This window comes from Mesoplodon densirostris, chromosome X, assembly GCF_025265405.1.
Source record: "Mesoplodon densirostris isolate mMesDen1 chromosome X, mMesDen1 primary haplotype, whole genome shotgun sequence".
Taxonomy (NCBI): Eukaryota; Metazoa; Chordata; class Mammalia; order Artiodactyla; family Ziphiidae; genus Mesoplodon; species Mesoplodon densirostris.
The window spans coordinates 93,728,890-93,747,800 of record NC_082681.1 but is presented as its reverse complement, the minus strand read 5'-3'; the positions used below and the strand labels follow the sequence as shown (position 1 = coordinate 93,747,800).

Here is an 18,911-nt window from a genome sequence, read left to right as displayed (position 1 = left end):
TTTTCCTTTCTAGTTTGTGCTGGGTAGTCAACAAGGTGTTTAATTCAGTTGAGTCAGGAATGGCACATCAATGGTCTGATGGCTTTCTCTAGAAGTTCTTGAATTCCTGGACTGATAATTAAAATTCAAGATATTCTATGTGACCTTTTATGACAAATTGAAATTGAGAAATCCTCCAGTGTGGGTAGAGATAAGCCAAGAAAATGAAAAGGATTGGTCCACAGGGGTGAGAATAGGAGAGGAGTGTGGAAATCATAACTTTTTGTGGCTACCTTTAATGCTGAGCCATAGTGACCGTATTGGGTGTGGGCAGGAGGGACAGGATGTGCTTCACCATTAGGAAAAGAAGAAGAAAATAACAAAGGAGTGAAATGCTGAGTGCTAAGTCATGTAAAGACCATCATCAGATTCTAAGCAAAGAAGCTCTCAATTAAGCATTTACAATGTGGGACCGGGAGAGGTCTCAATGATATGTGGAGACGTACCTAGTCCCTAGTTCAGTCAACTTGTCATATACTCATAGCCATGAGTAGTAGCATGAATAGTTATGAAAATAAGTGGTCAAAAGCCTGAGAAGTCCTAGGGGAGTGAGGACAGATGGTTTTTCTCCATGGCATTGTTTTTATATCTAAAACCCATTATTACCCATTATTTTACACTGCTCCACCCCAAATGTTTATAAAAATCCTCTACTCTTTGCTAGTTACTTAAGACATCAGGTTCTTTTTAAGGGTGGATTCATCTTCCCCTTTATCTCTAAGACCTTCTCAGCAGAACTTTGCTTTAGGATGAACCATGTATCATTCTCTTTCTAAATCCTGGCTCCAATGTTACCCTCAGATTCATTTATTCATTCAAAAAATATTTATTGAGCCTCTACTATGTGGCAGACACTGTGCTAAGTAAATAAATGACAAAATCCCTCCCCTCTTGAAACTTACATAACTTCTAAGTGTGGTATGTCTGTAGAAGAGTGAGCTGAAGGCATGGCCCAGGGTTTGAATGCTGGCACCACATGTTGCAGGGAGCAGTAGCCAGGGGCTTGGTATTGCTAAGGAGAAAAGGAATCCTGCCATTCTTTGGGGAGGACTGCTCCTTGCTTTTCCCTCTACATTTCCTTTGTTGTAGATGGTAAACAGAGAGGCAGAATGGCATAATGGTTAAGAACATAGGCTTTGGAGTCACACAGCCTGGGTCCAAATCTTGGCTTTGCTACTGAGTAATTATTTCATCTTGGGCTGGTTCCTTCTCCTTTGTGAGCCTCAATTTCCTTAGCTGTTACTATAGTCACTCAGCAGACCCAAGTGAAGACTGCTGATTGCAGCTAAGCTAACAGAAGAACATCTAAGTTAGCTGCTCACATACATCTTGAGTGCTTCATACATTGAGCATACAGTGACATCTACATATCAAGTGGATGTGTACAGAGGTCTCTAAACCACATACTTACCAAGGTTTGAGTCTAAGTGAATTACTCTTACTTATAAACAGGTTTCCTAATTATATCCATCCACAATTCCTGACCAGGTGGTATCTGCTTCCATCTTATTAGTTCCCTGTTGGAAAGGCGGCTTAGCTAATGCAGTCAATTAAGTGTTTACCCATGAGTGTTGTGTAGATTCTCTATTATTTCCCTTACCTTACGAATTTCTCCCTGTTGCACGGTTTTTATGACGTTAATCCATTCTTCCATATCTTTCCGGTTGGGTGCAGCCAGTGTAACTTTTCGTTGTGGTGTGATCACCTACACAAAAACACATTATTAGCTGGTTCCCACTCCAAAACTTTGCCCCCAAACAAAGCCTTTGAACTCTCCAAGAAACTAGACAGGTCTACTAAGCACAACCCAAGCCACTTTTTAAATATAAGACAGAAGCTCCCAGAGCCACTCACAGTTCCTTAGATAACCACCCCAACTAATAATAATGGTAATAATAACAAACAACACTTTAATGGCACTTACTACGTGCTGGACACTGTTCTATTGTACTTTATGTATATTATTTATTTCATTCTTCCTTACAACCCCTTGATATGAGCATTATTATTTTTCTCACTTAATAGGATATTTTTCCATGGCAAAGGGAGTTAAATGACTTGCCCAGGTCCACCTAGCAGGTAAAAAGCTAAGCCAGAATTCGAACCCAGATTCTTTGGCTCCAGCACACATGCTCTTAAACACTAAGCCATGCACCCATCTGTTATCCAAATGAGGTTGCATGAAAATACTACTTGCTTACTGCTGCTCTATCTACTTGAAAATGGGGAAAGGGTATATTTTTCATTAGGGTGTGCCTCTTTCTGTTTGAGGGGAGAGTGAGAATGGAGTGGGGAAACTACAAATCCAGTTTCTTTCTTTCTTATGGTCTGGGACAACCTGAAGAGGATTTTACTATCATCTCTCTTAATCCTGTGTGGTGCAAAAACCTTGCAGGAACCATGAGAAAGCCATGCTGAGAGTCTAGCAGAGGTAGACCATGATCAGGGCTTCATCTACTCTCAGAGGGCAGGAGGGAGCATGGATAGCTGTAGCATCAGTCATTGTTTCAATGGCCCTACTTGCCTTCACTACCAGCGGCCCCCACCCCAAGCCCAAATCTTGGAGCTAGAGTTTACCACACCAACAAGCAATTTCTTTCTCCTTGTACATGTGTCTGTGATAAATGGCAATAGGAACTAGTGGGAATTGTGACAATAGCCGCTCCTTTGGTCCAAACCCATTCTTGTGTGGGGTTGATGAATAGTGCCTCTGCATTTTAATTAGGCTAAGGGGCAACCTAGCCCTTGGAATTTCTTTGTAGAAGGGAGACCAAAAACATTATCTTGCATGCTCATCACCCAAAGGTTAAGATTTTGGGGACTGGGTCAACAGAACCCTCAGCTTTATCCTGGGTCAGTATGATGTAATGAGAGAGAAATGAGAGTAGGATCTTCCTCTTATATCCAACTGCTCTCCTTTCAAAGGAGAATAGACTGTGGACCAGCCATGGAATCAGGGTATTGGGCCCATAGCTCTTTAGTCTGCTAAGTACCACTATCTACCTGCCTGAAGAGGAACCCTGGTCTCCATAACCCACCACTGAGGCTGAGAAAAAGCATTTCTGGGAGGAGGTGGGTAGGAGGATTCCTGGGCCAATGGACTTGCTATTTTTCAGTGAGCTTTCTATTCTGGATTTACGTGAATGACCAAAGCTTTATGACATTTCAGCAGTGACAAGCCCTTGAATACTTCCCTAGAAAATCCTCTGCTTTCTTTGAAGTACTCTCATCAATAATCTCAGCATAGGATAGCTTTCAGTTTGGATTTAGGTTCTTATCTATTTCATCAAAGGAGAGAATGTCATGTAGTTTGATTATCCTGATATATTCTACAACATATTGGCAGTCTCTTGAAAGCCTCCCAATGACACTCATTTAAATTATCTTCACCAGGAGGATTGATTTTTGTAATAGTCACTCCTCCCGCTCCAAAATCAGCTCAGCTTTATATCAGGCTGGTAATAGGGAACAGGGCCATCACTTTTTTTCCCATCATTGGGATGGTAGAAAATATTCACATGAATAATCTTTAGCATTCATTTGCAAAGCTACTTTAAGTGGATTTCCATATGCACTTTGGGATCAAAGGAAACTTGGGAAATCTGAACTCTAAAGAGGCAACAGGTGGTTATGGCAACCCCTCCTCCCAGCTAGCTCCCACCCCTGCCCATTCAGTCATTCCTAATCTTACTTACGCAAAAACTGTGGCAAAGGTTTCTACAGCTGCTTTCTGCCAAGGCGACTTGAGACAGATCAATTGTTTCAAAGCGTGCAAACTGGAAAGGTATAAGAGGGAGAGGGAAAAGGAACCGTCTGGTTAATAAGGCAAAGAGACACTATAAGGTGAACACACACACACACACACACACACAGGCACACTATTAGGCATTTTTGGCAGTCATGATCCCATTATTTCTTTGGCTTGAGCTGAGATTTATTTAGCAACATGGTTTTTTATTGATATATCATGGGACAAACAAAAAAACAAACCAAACCAAAAACACAACTCTTCCCAAAACTTTTATGTGGATTTATAGGAAGGCTTAGGTAGTTCAGAATTTTTCAAAACTAAAGGTTTACGCTGGAGAAGATAATGGGATATGGTCTATCTAGGGGCCTAGTGGAGCAGGTAAGGGTTAGCCACCTTAATGCTTGCCAATATGTTGGCCCATCTCCCCACAAAACATTTCCTGGTACCCACCCACTAACCCTATTGACAAGAATATATGTATATATATGTATATATATATTCTCTTACCGCAGGATGGTGTGCAAAGCAGAGCCTTTGTCCTCGAACCAGAAAATATCTGAGTTTCCACCTCTTGAAGGAGTTACAGTTCTTCAGCAGAGGTCCTTCCTTCAATATTTTCTGAAAGATAGCAGCATAGTGTTGAGTAATTAGATCAATTTGCAAGACCATATCACTTGTCCTCTCATTTGAGAAGATCAGATATCTGGAAAGCTCTATCTCCGTCACATATCTGAGGAATGGCCCAAGGGCCAGGCAAGAACACAAGGAAGTTAGTTCAATCAGAAAGGGTATTGGTTACCCTTGGATAACACATTCAGGATGATATAGGCTCTAAGTTTCTAAGGATACATGGCCCAAGAACCATGGAGAACATCTCCATTGGTGGTGGGAGGTGGGGAGGAGGGATGGAACACATAAATATAAGAACTACATTCCTAGGGAAGAACAAATGGTCAGGAAAGAGGCGGAATTCAGTAAAGGCAGATTTTCTGGAAGTCTCCAGATTGTAGGCCTGGACAGGGCCTTCCTCTCTGCTCTTTTAGAGTGTTCCTTTTAGAATGTTAAGTTGGATCACATTCCTTCCCTGCTCACAAACCTCCAATGGCTTCCTAACACTTTTAGAACCAAATCCCAAGCCTTTACCATGGCCTTCAAGGGATTCATGATCTGGTGAGAGCAAAAAGGGCACCAAAAAGGAACTACCATTTGATTAGTTTCTTTACATATCTCATAGTCTGACCAACTGATTTTTCAGTTACTTGTCAGATAGACTGATTCTAACCAAGCATAGAGTGTACTTACCACTGTTACAATTGGGGAGGTTCTCAGTTACATTTATAGAATACAAATCAATATGCAAGACTACCATTTGGGAGAAGTACTCACACCCACCAAGCTGGAACCAAGCCCATGCTGAATGGACGAAGAGACAGACGTTAAGTCATCGGATCAAAGCTCTACCATGGATTCCATCCAACATCTAAATTAGAATTCACCATTTGGTGGTTGTGGAAGTGTTTTATTTGGCCCATCTGATGTTTTTCAGTTTTTAATTAGTTCATAATATTTAAAAGGCAGAAAATTTCAAATAAAAATCCAAGTTTCCTTTTTTTTAAAATCAGAACAGCTGGTAACAGTGGACCTATTTTCTCACATGGCAACAATCTGCTGGAACAGAGTAGCAGCTGCTCCCTTCAGATGGGACACCCGACTCCAGCAGGTATTTAAGTTTGGGACCGTGTCTGAACAATCTTTTGTTACTCCCATTCTCCCAAATATACACACATCTATTACACTACCTGTTCAATTATTTAATCAGTAAGTTAGTACTAATGGACAGAACCTCTGTATGTCAATTGAAACGTAGTTCATAGCATTCAAAGTTTACATGAATTGTCTTGATAACTTATGGGAGTTTCAAGATTATTGTACCACCCTCAATATGTTTACAAAAGAATGGTGCCAAGGAGCCAAGACAAGAAATCAATAAGATCGTGTGGGAAGGTTGAAGGTGGCATGGAGACTGAGAAATTACATTTAAATTGTTGAAATTGAGTCATCAATGAGAAAACAACTCTTGTGTAGACACTGTGATTACATCACTCTTTCCTTTCTCTGGTCAGATAGCCTATGGAATACACTCTCAATAATGGTGTTTGGTTTTCTCTATCCAACTTTCTCACCTTTATGCCATATATTCTTCTACACTAAGTCTTCATGAGACCTAGGCAGTCATATTTACCCCTTTCTGCTAAAGACTTAAGTTCAAAATTTTAAGTGCTCCAACTTTGTACAACTGAAGCCACACCCATTCTGCCCCTTTCCCAAGTTATTCTACTTTGTCAATTACTAAATGCTTCCATTGTTCTTATTTTATCATGTATAGTATCCCTTGTAATAGCCCATTTACAGTTTTTGGCTGAATATATTACCCTTCCTTCTATTTTTAGTTTAAAACCTCCCTTAACTTCAACTATTTTTTCTTACCCTTGCTGCCATGCCTAGCTCTCTTCTCCTCCTGTTGCTTTCAGGGGTAGGATGATGGGGTGAGGTGGCAATGATGAAACAAGGAGGGGGATTTCTTTCTCCAGAAGATTCCCACAACCCTGGGCCTTCTGGTTCCTTCAGAAAATTCCCATACCCTGTTGATTGGACATACTAAAGTAAGTAGAATTCAGCCTCTTCTCCCCAGCTACTTCCTTCCTGATATCAACCCGTAGTAATGAGTACTATTTAATTCCCCTCCCTGGTACTTAAGAAATGTTCCCTTTTCTTCCCTTACTTGTGCCCTGCTAATAAATAACATCCTGTTATCCATCTAAAGACACAGCAAACCAGTTAATTAATTAGTTAATTAATCCATGAATCTGAGGACACAGCAAGTCATCAGAACCTTCAGTTCTCATTCCATGAACTCAGCATTTGTCACAGTCAAGAAAACAAAGACTTCATGGTGCATCTATAATTGGATAGAGTGCTTCATTTGTATTTTCTGAGCTTCTACTATTGACTCTACCTTTTGCTAGGCCCTTCAGGGCAGCTAAAGAAGTTACAGGCATATTCCCTGTCGCAAAGATATGGAGATATGGACAGTGGGAGTGGAGAGGGAGGGACTGATAATCCATGTAGAAAAACACGAAGTTATGTGAGCTCAGAGAACCATTTGAAAAAGCCCTGGGAGCTTCATGTTCATTGTGCTAAATGTTTACCTTCTGGTTCAAATGAGAGGTTCCATTAAGATAGTGGCTATCCACTCACACATCCTGCCATTGTGTTCACCAGTCAAATCACAATTATCTCCTCTCCTTTCCATGATATTAAACTGGTTGCTTTGAATGCACTAGCTTTAAGTGCAGTGCTGTCTACTCAATGCCCATAGAAGGCTAGCTGGTAACAGAAGAGTCAACAACCTAGTAGGGGAACTGGGGAGCCCAAGCCCAGATGCTGCTAAGTTCTAGGTGATTGAGATTGAATGCTGACTGGTGTTACCTGTTCATTCCATTTTTCAAGACAAGTTGGCAATCCAGGTGAAAATTTGTGTGAAGTTTTGGAATATGGAAAGACTAGCTACTAATTAAATTAAAACAACAAAAAAACTTGTGAGGGCCAAACAAAACATGGATGAGGCCAAAATCTGCCCATAGGCAACCAATTTTCAATTTCTGAACTATAACTACTGTGAATTTCTCAAGATGACAAAGTGAGTGAGTGGTAGGTATTCCTGGCGATAGAAGAGGTTGCAGTGTATGAGTTCAGAGTTTGTGTGCGAGGAGCCTGTACATATGAGATATATATTACCAAGTTGGTAGCAGATAACTTTATTTATGTATTGGAGGGAGAAAGGTTAGAAGACCATATAAGAGTTTCTTAAGTTCTAAACACAGGCTCTATATTGTTAACTCTGAACTTCTACAAATATCCAAACCTGGGTTGGGAGAAGGTAAAGTTCCTGTAGTTTCTTTCCCTTTAAACTCTGTCCCCCTTTGGGAGATGTTTCTAAATAAACCATGGTTTACTTAAAAACCCAACAATCATCCCCTGGAAGCCAGTTTAAACAAGCAGAAGCTAAAAATCACTCAATCAATGTATTACCTCAAGTCAAGAAAATATGCATGCAAATGAACCTTTACCTGCCTAGGGTCACTAAGCTTAACAAGGACATGAGACAAAAATTGGAAGAGACAAACAAACAAACAAATACATCCTGTAAAGTGAGGCATTAGTAGAAGAGCCCTTGCCTAGCCTGTGACAAGATTTTCACAGTGCTTTCCAGTTCCTGGTTTCTTGCAGATAACATCATTTCATTGACCCCTTGCCACAACCATGTGGAGTGTTACTTCCAATTTCTAGATCAGTAGTTCTCCTGTTTCTTTAAAGTGACTGTCCAAGAATAACTAGAAGAGTAAGGAGAATTCACATGTATACAGTACTTTGGAATGGATAAAGTGCTTTTACTTTTGTTATTGAATCTTCCCAGCACCCCTCTGAAGTAGGTAGTGAAAGGCATCTAACTCAGTTCTGTCCTATGAAAGACACCCTGAACTCCGGTTTCTTTAAGTGGCATATATATATATATATATATATATATATATATATATATATATATATACATATATACATATATATATATATATATTTTTTTCTGGCTGCTTTGGGTCTTCGTTGCTGCACGTGGGCTTTCTCTAGTTGTGGCGAGTGGGGGCTACTTTTCGTTGCGGGCTACTCATGGGGTGGCTTCTCTTGTTGCGGAGCACGGGCTCAGCAGTTGTGGCTCACGGGCTCTAGAGCTCAGGCTCAGTAGTTGTGGTGCACGGGCTTAGTTACTCCATGGCACGTGGGATCTTCCCAGACCAGGGCTTGAACCTGTGTCCCCTGTATTGACAGGTGGATTCTTAACTACTGCTCCACCAGGGAAGTCCCAGTGGCTTATATTTTTATTTCTAAGACGTTATCAAGATATTTGACATTTTTCCTCTTAAGTAAGATTGTCAATGTTTGACATTTTTGAGATTTTGCAGCATCTTGGGGCTACAATATTTGTCAGAAGAATGCATCTCCAGTGTTATTATGGAAGGCAATGAAGAACAGGATTCTATATAGGAATTGATTTTTGGTGGCCAAGTTTACAGGCACACAGCTAGTTCATAAAATGAGGCACACCTGTAACCCTCTTGGTCCAAGTTGTCACATTCCTGTAGCAATATTTGTGATGCTGCAGATAGGAAGAAGTTAGGAAGGGTCATTGGATCCTTGTACATACTGAAATGCCATGTGACCCACCTAATGCTTCTTAAACCAGAACATATTGCAGGCAGTTCTATCTGATGTTAAAATCCAAATAGCACTGACGGCTCTAAAACTCTCAAGGCTGGAAGTTTAGTAGTGGGAGTGAGCGTGGTGCTGAATTCAATCTCCACAGTCATCAATTGACTTCATTCAAATCCAAGAGCATGGGATTTATCGAGGCATAGTTAATTCAGGTCTTGAGTACAGCGTTCACACAAAATGTCTTTGCCTAACCTGTGGCAGCCCTTGCAGAGAAAGCAGTTTCTTTTTGCATCATTTTTAATAAGCCAATCCCCCAATTCATCATTCCCAGAAACTCCTTCACTCTGGTACCAGTGATCTCTCTCCCCAATGCTCTGCAACTCAGCATGTACAAATTAATTGCCAACAGTGATGGTAAGCATTTCCCTTGCTCCATATTTATAAAATATATTCTATAAAATATCTCAACAGGGTCTATAAAGCAGTCCAATTGCCTATATATAATTAACACCTGCCTGCTGCTTAATTGGGAAAGGGCAAGTACAGCTGCTTCTATGACCTTTTCCTGTGCTCCTCTGAAATCCCCCAAAGCTTCTACTATCTGCTAGGTCTGTTTTTCTGTGGCTCGGTGAGTTTTTGATGTATGAGGCTTTGGAGGATTCTCTTACCCTTTCCTAGCAAAAGAAGCCCCTATTACATAGCCAAATTGAATTCCACTCCCACCCAATCAAAAAGTAAACAAGCATCATAACATACACCACTACCTGTTATTAGCTGGCTGCTCTGCTGTTTTACTTTCTCATGCGGCTCTTGGGAGGGAGGCTGGATCAAGTTGGGATGAGTAGGTTATCATTCCTCCAGTGAAAACCAGACTTCCACTATGAGCATAGCTAGAGAAGCCAGCTTTCTGTCTATGGCTCCAAAACCTGGAGTCCAAAACCTGGAACATGTATTCTCTTTGCTTTGGGGGCTGGGGTGATGGGAAGAAAGCCATTTCCTAACACAGGACTGCCAAAGTTGATTTAGAGAAACAATGTTTGATTTGGTTAAAATGCAACTATGGGTGCTTTAGGCTTTAAGAAAGGCCAGGCCCTCTGCTTTCCTGAAAGCTTTACATTCCCCAGGATCCTGTTGACATAGCTGGAGTCAGACAGACTGACTCCAGCACTTACTAGCTGTGTGACCTTGGGTAAATCACTTAACCTCTCTGAGCCTCAATTTCCTTGTCTGTTAGATGAGAATACCTTGCAGAGCATGTGCCTGCTAGCCATTCTATAAGTGTGAGTCCCTTGTGGATTGTGGAGGCAAGCACTCCATTAATCTCACTACTGGGAACTCCCCTCTCTGGCACTAGCAAGCCGGGCTGGCTAAAGGCTGAAGCAGAAGAATGAGGAATAGGGTGACCAACTGTCCCAGTTTTCCCAGGACTTTCTGTGCTAAAACCAGAAGAGTCATGGGCAAACTGAGACCTTTTGTCACCCTAGCACTCAGGTGCTAGGTCTTCCTGCTGCTCATGTCTGCAAGGGCTATAGCTGCAAATCCCTCCCTGCTTTCTGTGCTAAGGAAGAACTATAGAGCTTCAACCACATCCCTGTTCTCTCTGAGTGAAATAAAAGACAGTTGAAAATGATGTTACATTTTTCTCTGAATATGTAAAAACTTTAACCAGTTCTTCCATATCATTCCAAAGATATTTTATACACATATATACACATATATTCTTTCTTCACGTAAATCATAACATTCTATGCATGATGTTTTGTCTCTTGCTTTCTACACTTAATATATCATGGAGCCCTTTCAATATCTGTACATACTGAGCTGCCTCATTTCTTTTTACAGTTGCATAACATTCTGCTGTATGGATATAATATGATTTATTTAAACAGTTCCCTATTGATGGACAATGGCTTAAAATCTTATTCTATTACAAACAATACTGCAGTGACTCTTTGTATATACATGCCATTTTGCATTGGTGTGAGTACATTGATAAGATAAATATCAAGGGCTGGTCACTTTAAAACTAGTCCACTGGGACTATAAAGCCTAAAAACATACGTCTTCTCAAATCTCTCTCTTGTTTTTCTTTTTCTGTTATTGGAGTTTCCTAGGAATGGTAAGGACCATTAATTGCTTGCGGATTGGGGAGGAGATGAGCAATTTGGACCCAGGCTGACAAAGTGCAGAAAGCAGTAACCTGGCTCTTGGTAACTCCCCTGGGACTAGCACCAGCCACAAAGTGGGAAGAGCTTGGCTGAGTCGTTCCAGACCTACACGCAGGTTTGAACTGTGCAGCTTTGAACAAGCCATTTCACTGCTAGGAGAGACTATAAGGAACTTGGCTCTGGGTGGGGATACAAGCTTTGGTCTATGTAGTTCAAAGTCTGTCCTCTTGCCACAAAACAGCTTTTTAACTTTCAGAGCTAACCTGACCTTAGCAATGAGTAATCTCCCTCCCCACCCTGTTAAAGATGATGAAAATAGGGCCCCAGAGGGGCTACACTTCAAGTCAAACAGCAAATTTGTGACAGAACCAGGACTGGGCTTCTGGCCACTCTATTTCAGTTGTGTGGGGAATCCTCTCTGACCTCCTTCATGTGAGTGGAGGGGCCCTATAACCACAGCCATTGAGTTTGCTCTATATTGGCAGCACCTCCTGGAACAGGTGTATAGTTTTGAGGGGCTTCAGAGGAAAAGCATGGAAAAGGGTGCGAGGATACCAGCAGGAACATGGCTTGACTCCAAGACTGGGATCAAGAGGACAGACTGGGTCAGAGCTTTGAAAGTTTGAGAAGAGTGGCTTATGGGAAGGCTTCCTGCAAAAGGTTGGTTTTGCTCTGCAAATTCAGGGAAGATGAAAGGTGTCGACTAGCGGGAGGAGGATTATTTTTGAGCCTTGGGAGAACCAAAATCTCAGAAGCAGGAAATCCAGTTAAAGGAGTGGTATAAGTAGAAGCTTAGCAGAAGACCCCTGTTGCTACAGCTGTAGTTGCTGCTGCCTAGAAAAGGAAGTTCTGTGGTCACACAGAGTCCCTAAAGGAAAGATATCAGGGAATTTTGGACACTGGTCTCCAAGTTAACCAAGGTCACAGAGGCCAGGACAACAACTATCATATCTAGTGTCACTGAATTACAAGGAATGACAAAACATGCCTGCTTCCAACTGCTTTCTTCCCCATCCTTTCACCTGACCATCAGCAGCCAGAGATGGATAGGTTCTTTTAACATCCTGTGGATGTTTCTTCTCTCAGAGACACTCCCCCCATTGCTTCTAGCCCTTGGGTCCCACCATCAAGCCACATGCCTTCTTTATCCTAACCACCTTCTGTGAGACCAGTGGTTCCTATTCAGACTCTGGCAATGTCCTCATAGAAGCAGCCAAGGCAGTATCTTCTCTAGTTTCTCTTCAATTATCCCACTCCAGAGGAAGAGAGTTGTTCCTGGCTGACAAATGTCTGCTATTTGCTCTTGCTTTACATGCATTATCTCATTTAATGCCCACAGAAACACTCCTGTTGGGGAGGTGGAGAAGTTGAGGATTAGAGAAGTTAAGTGATTAGTTCTAAGTCACAGTGAGTGGCAGAGCTGGGGTTTAAAGCCAGGTCTGTTTGACTCTACTGCCTCTCCCCTCCAAATCCTAAGTATCTACAGGATGATGGTCATAATGATCTAGCTTGGGTGTCAGGTCCAACCTGAGGATTGCTTCAGTCCACTTATTTCTTCACCAAGGGGTCACAATTTCACCTAGGAGGAAAAGCCATGGCCAGTATTGTCTGCAGATTTCCCACTTGTTTAGCTGAGGGAGACCATGTACTACAAACGATTTCACAAAGGGGAGGAAAAAAACTCAGTTTTTTGGAGAGATGCCTGAAATGTCATAATCCCATATTTTGCATATTTTGATACTTTGTGACAATATGCTGGACCATGTCTAGGAGCTCCTAAACCTGGGAACTTCAGCCTTTAGAGGTATTTTTAAATGTTTGCAACCTAAGGCCAAAATGAACCTTGCAAGTATGCAAATATGTAGTTCATTTGGCTACAACTCACTCAAAGAGCAAAGCAATGAAGACTCAATTGGTGTTTCCTGTGTTTTGGTCTTTAGAAATACCTCTTTCCAATCATGGCTTCAAGTGCCTCTAATAAAGTAGGCGTGGTGAGCCCATATCACCTAACCACATGTTCTTAGGGAGTTGGGGACATTGCCTTATTGCCAAACTGGCCTCATGCAGATAGCCATCTGAAGATGCACACAGGATCTAAAACTACATTCACTAACAGGTCCTCTGGGGATGAAGTGGTTAGATAATAAAGAGGGGATGTGTGACTTTTCATTTTAATTTTTTTCTCAGCCTTATGAACTGGTGTTGACAAGAATCATGAAGTTGGAAGACAGAAACTGATGCTAGAACCAGTTGGTTTGCTTGCTTCTTGCAGCAATAGTAGTCTAGGGAAGATGAAATTCAGTAATTCACTAGTAGTTGTGTTGGGGGGAATGGGCAACCTGTGTGCATGCAGTGTGTGTGTGTGCTTGCCCACTTTGCCCCATCAGTGGTAGGTGAGAGCAGGAGCAAGGTCTCAGGTAAGGACACCTCAGGGGTAGGAAGGGCTTGGGGGCAGGGTGAGGGACAGACCCATGTGAGGCTCCACCTAATGCCTAAAGCTGTGGATAACCTTGCTGCCTCTGAGCAGAGGACTGTCCCTGGCTGAACAAAATTGCCTCAAGTGGAGGCAAGAGGGTATGAGGTATGGTAATTTGACAGCCCACAAAACCTGGAGGGAAAATGGAGGAAAGAGCTGTGATTGCAGGAGACACTAATCTGTCAAGGAAGAAACTATGTTGTGGGCCTTGGTTATAGAGAAATCACTGGCCAGGTGACAAAGTTGAAAAGCTGTGCCAGTTGATAAAAGGAGGCCACCAGGGATAAACTTTCTTGAGTAGTAGTAGCAGTAGTAATAGTAGTAGTAATATGAATTACTAAGAGTTGGTGAGTCTTCACTATGTGGGAAGCACTGTGTTAAATCATGTTACATGGGGTATCTCATTTGAGCCCAATAACAATTCTAAAAAGTAGGTGCCATAACAACCTTCACTTTATAGATTGAGAAACTAAGGCTTAGAGAGATTAGGTAACTTCCCTTAATAGGTTAATAAATGGCAGAGCTAAAATCTCTCTTGGATTTTACAGGACATGGAAGACCAGTTATTCCTTCACTGAAAGAAAAAAAGTAAGGTTTAAACCACTGGTCTTATTGCAAGATATACCCTATCCCATGTCAGTTGACGGAAGGAGGCAGAATGGCGGGGGGAGACTGATGGTGTGAATCACAGGTATTTGGTTCAGTTCGTTTTTTTTTAACAACTTTATTGAAGTATAATTGCTTAACATTGTTGTGTTGGTTGCTGCTGTATAACAAAGTGAGGCCAAACCCTTTCCCTTCCCCAGGGGTTGCTGCTAAGCCGTGGTTGGGCTTGCTCACTCATCCACACCAAAGGATCTAATTCCGCTGGGCCCTGGGGTTTCACAGGAACAATTGCCTTCAACAATAGCCAGAAAACAAGTTCCACCAGTCTGGGCATTTGCAAGTGAATACAGCTGTCTGGTGGGGGGCCCAGGGCCCAGGAAATGAACTCTGTTGTGATTCTGGAGCAGCACTAGAAAAGTGAGCAGCTATGTGGCTAACAGGGTCTTGGTGCTCCAGCCGAGTGTCAGGCCTGTGCCACTGAGGTGGGAGAGCCAAGTTCAGGACATTGGTCCACCACAGACCTCCCAGATCAATGTAATATCAAATGGTGAAAGATTTCCCAGAGATCTCCATTGCAACGTTAAGACCCAGCTCCACTCAACAACAAGCAAGCTACAGTGCTGGAGATTCTATGCCAAACAACTAGCAAGACAGGAACACAAGCCCACCCATTAGCAGAGAGGCTGCCTAAAATTATACTAAGGTGACAGACACCACAAAACACACCACCAGATGCAGTTCTGCCCACCAGATAGACAGGATTCAGACTCATCCACCAGAACACAGGCACTAGTCCCCTCCACCAGGAAGCCTACACAACCCACTTAACCAACCTTAGCCACTAGGGGAAGACACCAAAAACAACAGGAACTACGAACCTGCAGCCTTCAAAAAGGAGACCCCAAACAGAGTAAGTTAAGCAAAATAAGAAGACAGAGAAACACACAGCAGATGAAGGAGCAAGGTTAAAACCTACCACACCAAAAAAATGAAGAGGAAATAGGCAGTCTACCTGAAAAGGAATTCAGAGTAATGATAATAAAGATGATCCAAAATCTTGGAAATAGAATGGAGAAAATACAAGAAATGTTTAACAAGGACCTAGAATAACTAAATAGCAAACAAACAATGATGAACAACACAATAAATGAAATTAAAAGTTCTTTAGAAGAAATCAATGACAAAATAACTGAGGCAGAAAAATGGATACGTGACCTGGAAGATAAAATAGTGGAAATAACTAATGCAGAGCAGAATAAAGAAAAAAGAATGAAAAGACTTGAGGACAGTCTTAGACACCTCTGGGACAACATTAAATGCAGCAGCATTCGAATTATAGGGGTCTCAGAATACGAAGGGAAAAAGAAAGGGACTGAGAAAATATTTGAAGAGATTATAGTTGAAAACTTCCCTAATATGGGAAAGGAAACAAGCAATCAAGTCCAGTAAGCACAGAGAGTCACATACAGGATAAATCCAAGAAGAAACATGCAAGACACATATTAATCAAACTAGTAAAAATTAAATACAAAGAAAAAAATATTAAAAACAGCAAGGGAAAAGCAACAAATAACATACAAGGGAATCCCCATAAGGTTAACAGCTGATCTTTCAGCAGAAACTCTACAAGCCAGAAGGGAATGGCAAGACATATTTAAAGTGATGAAAAGGAAAAACCTACAACCAAGATTACTCTACCCAGCAAGGATCTCATTCAGATTCGATGGAGAAATTAAAACCTTAACAGACAAGCCTAAGAGAATTCAGCACCACCAAACCAGCTTTACAACAAATGCTAAAGGAGCTTCTCTAGGCAGGAAACACAAGAGAAGGAAAAGACCTACAATAACGAACCCAAAACAATTAAGAAAATGGGAATAGGAACATACATATTGATAATTACCTTAAATGTAAGTGGATTAAATGCTCCCACCAAAAGAAATAGACTGGATTAATGGATAAAAAAACAAGACCCATATATATGTTGTCTACAAGAGACCCACTTCAGACCTAGGGATAGATACAGACTGAAAGTTAGGGGATGGAAAAAGATATTCCATGAAAATGAAAAAAAAAAAGAAAGCTGGAGTAGCAATTCTCACATCAGACCAGATAGACTTTGAAATAAAGACTATTACAAGAGACAAAGAAGGAAACTACATAATGATCAAGGGATCAATCCAAGAAGAAGATGTAATAATTGTAAATATTTATGCACCCAAATAGGAGCACCTCAATACATAAGGCAAATACTAACAGCCATAAAAGGGGAAATCAACAGTAACACAATCAGAGTAGAGACATTTAACACCCCACTTTCACCAATGGACAGATCATCCAAAGTGAAAATAAATAAGGAAACACAAGCTTTAAATGATACATTAAACAAGATGGACCTAATTGATATTAAGAGGCCATTCCATCCAAAAACAACAAAATACTATTTTTTTCTCAAGTGCTCATGGAACATTCTCCAGCATAGATCATATCTTGGGTCACAAATTAAGCCTTGGTAAATTTAACAAAATTGAAATCATACCAAGTATCTTTTCTGACCACAATGCTATGAGATTAGATATCAGTTACAGGGAAAAATCTGTAAAAAAATACAAACACATGGAGGCTAAACAATATACTACTTAATAACCAAGAAATCACTGAAGAACTCAAAGAGGAAATCAAAAAATACCTAGAAACAAATGACAATGAAAACACGACGACCCAAAACCTATGGGATGCAGCAAAAGCAGTTCTATGAGGGAAGGTTATAGCAATACAATCCTACCTCAAGAAACAAAAAACATCTCAAATAAAAAACCTAACCTTACACCTAAAGCAATTAGAGAAAGAAGAACAAAATAACCCCTAAGTTTGCAGACGGAAAGAAATCATAAAGATCAGATCAGAAATAATTGAAAAAGAAATGAAGGAAATGATAGCAAATATCAATAAAACTAAAAGTTGGTCCTCTGAGAAAAGCAAAATTGATAAACCATTAGCCAGACTCATCAAGAAAAAAAGGGAGAAGACTCAAATCAATAGAAATGAAAACGGAGAAGTAACAACTGACACTGCAGAAATACAAAGGATCATGAGAGATTACGAGAGGCAACTCTATGCCAATAAAATGGACAATCTGGGAGAAATGCACAGATTCTATGAAAAGCAGAACCTTCGAGACTGAACCAGGAAGAAATAGAAAATATAAACAGACCAATCACAAGCACTGAAATTAAAACTGTGATTAAAAATCTTCCAACAAACAAAGCCCAGGACCAGATGGCTTCACAGGCAAATTCTATCAAACATTTAGAGAAGAGCTAACACCTATCCTTCTCAAACTCTTCCAAAATATAGCAGAGGGAGGAACATTCCCAAACTCATTCTACGAGGCCACCATTACCCTGATACCAAAACCAGAAAAAGATGTCCCAAAAAAGAAAACTACAGGCCAGTATCACCAATGAATATAGATGCAAAAATCCTCAACCAAATGCTAGCAAACAGAATCAAACAACACATTAAAAGGAAAATACACCATGATCAAGTGGGGCTTATCCCAGGAATGCAAGGATTCTTCAATAGATGCAAATCAATCAATGTGATACACCATATTAACAAATTGAAGGAGAAAATCATATGATCATCTCAATAGATGCAGAAGAAGCTTTTGACAAAATTCAGCACCCATTTATGATAAAAACCCTCCAGAAAGTAGGCACAGAGGGAACTTAGCTCAACATGATAAAGGCCATATATGACAAACACACAGCCAACATCATTCTCAACGGTGAAAAATTGAAAACATTTCCTCTAATATCAGGAACAAGACAAGGTTGTGCACTCTCAGCACGATTATTCAACATAGTTTTGGAAGTTTTGGCCACAGCAATCAGAAAAGAAAAAGAAATAAAAGGAATACAAATCGGAAAAGAAGAATTAAAGCTGTCACTGTTTGCAGATGACATGATACTATACATAGAGAATCCTAAAGATGCTACCAGAAAACTACTAGAGCTAATCAATGTATTTGGTAAAGTAGTAGGATACAAAATTAATGCACAGAAATCTCTGGCATTACTGTACACTAAAGATAAAAAATCTGAAAGAGAATTAAGGAAACACCTCCATTTACCATTACAATAAAAAGAATAAAATATCTAGGAATAAACCTACCTAAGGAGAAAAAAGACCTGTATGCAGAAAACTATAAGACACTCATGAAAGAAATTAAAGATGATACAAACAGATGGAGACCTATACCATATTCTTGGATTGGAAGAATCAACATTGTGAAAATGACTATACTACCCAAAGCAACCTACAGATTCAGTGCAATCCCTATCAAACTACCAATGGCATTTTTCACAGAACTAGAAGAAAACATTTCACCACTTATATGGAAACAGAAAAGACCCCGACAAGCCAATGCAATCTTGAGAAAGCAAAACGGAGCTGGAAGAATCAGGTTCCCTGACCTCAGACTATAGTACCAAGCGACAGTAATCAAGACAGTATGGTACTGGCACAAAAACAGAAATATAGATTTGTGGAACAGGATAGAAAGCCCAGGAATAAACACATGCACACATGGTCATTTTAT

The 18,911-nt window shown here is 40.7% G+C and overlaps 1 protein-coding gene across 1 annotated transcript in view; it reads right to left on the bottom strand.

The window, feature by feature from the left end:
• The window catches only part of DGKK (diacylglycerol kinase kappa), a 179,140-nt gene that overhangs the window by 116,251 nt on the left and 43,978 nt on the right, over window positions 1-18,911 (bottom strand). Inside the window, exons 2-4 of the mRNA XM_060087268.1 lie at window positions 4,298-4,408; window positions 3,735-3,815; window positions 1,640-1,744 (exon numbers count right to left, since the gene is read on the bottom strand). Of these exons, the coding sequence (XP_059943251.1) occupies window positions 1,640-1,744; window positions 3,735-3,815; window positions 4,298-4,408 (297 nt within the window). The remainder of the gene's footprint in view (window positions 1-1,639; window positions 1,745-3,734; window positions 3,816-4,297; window positions 4,409-18,911) is intronic.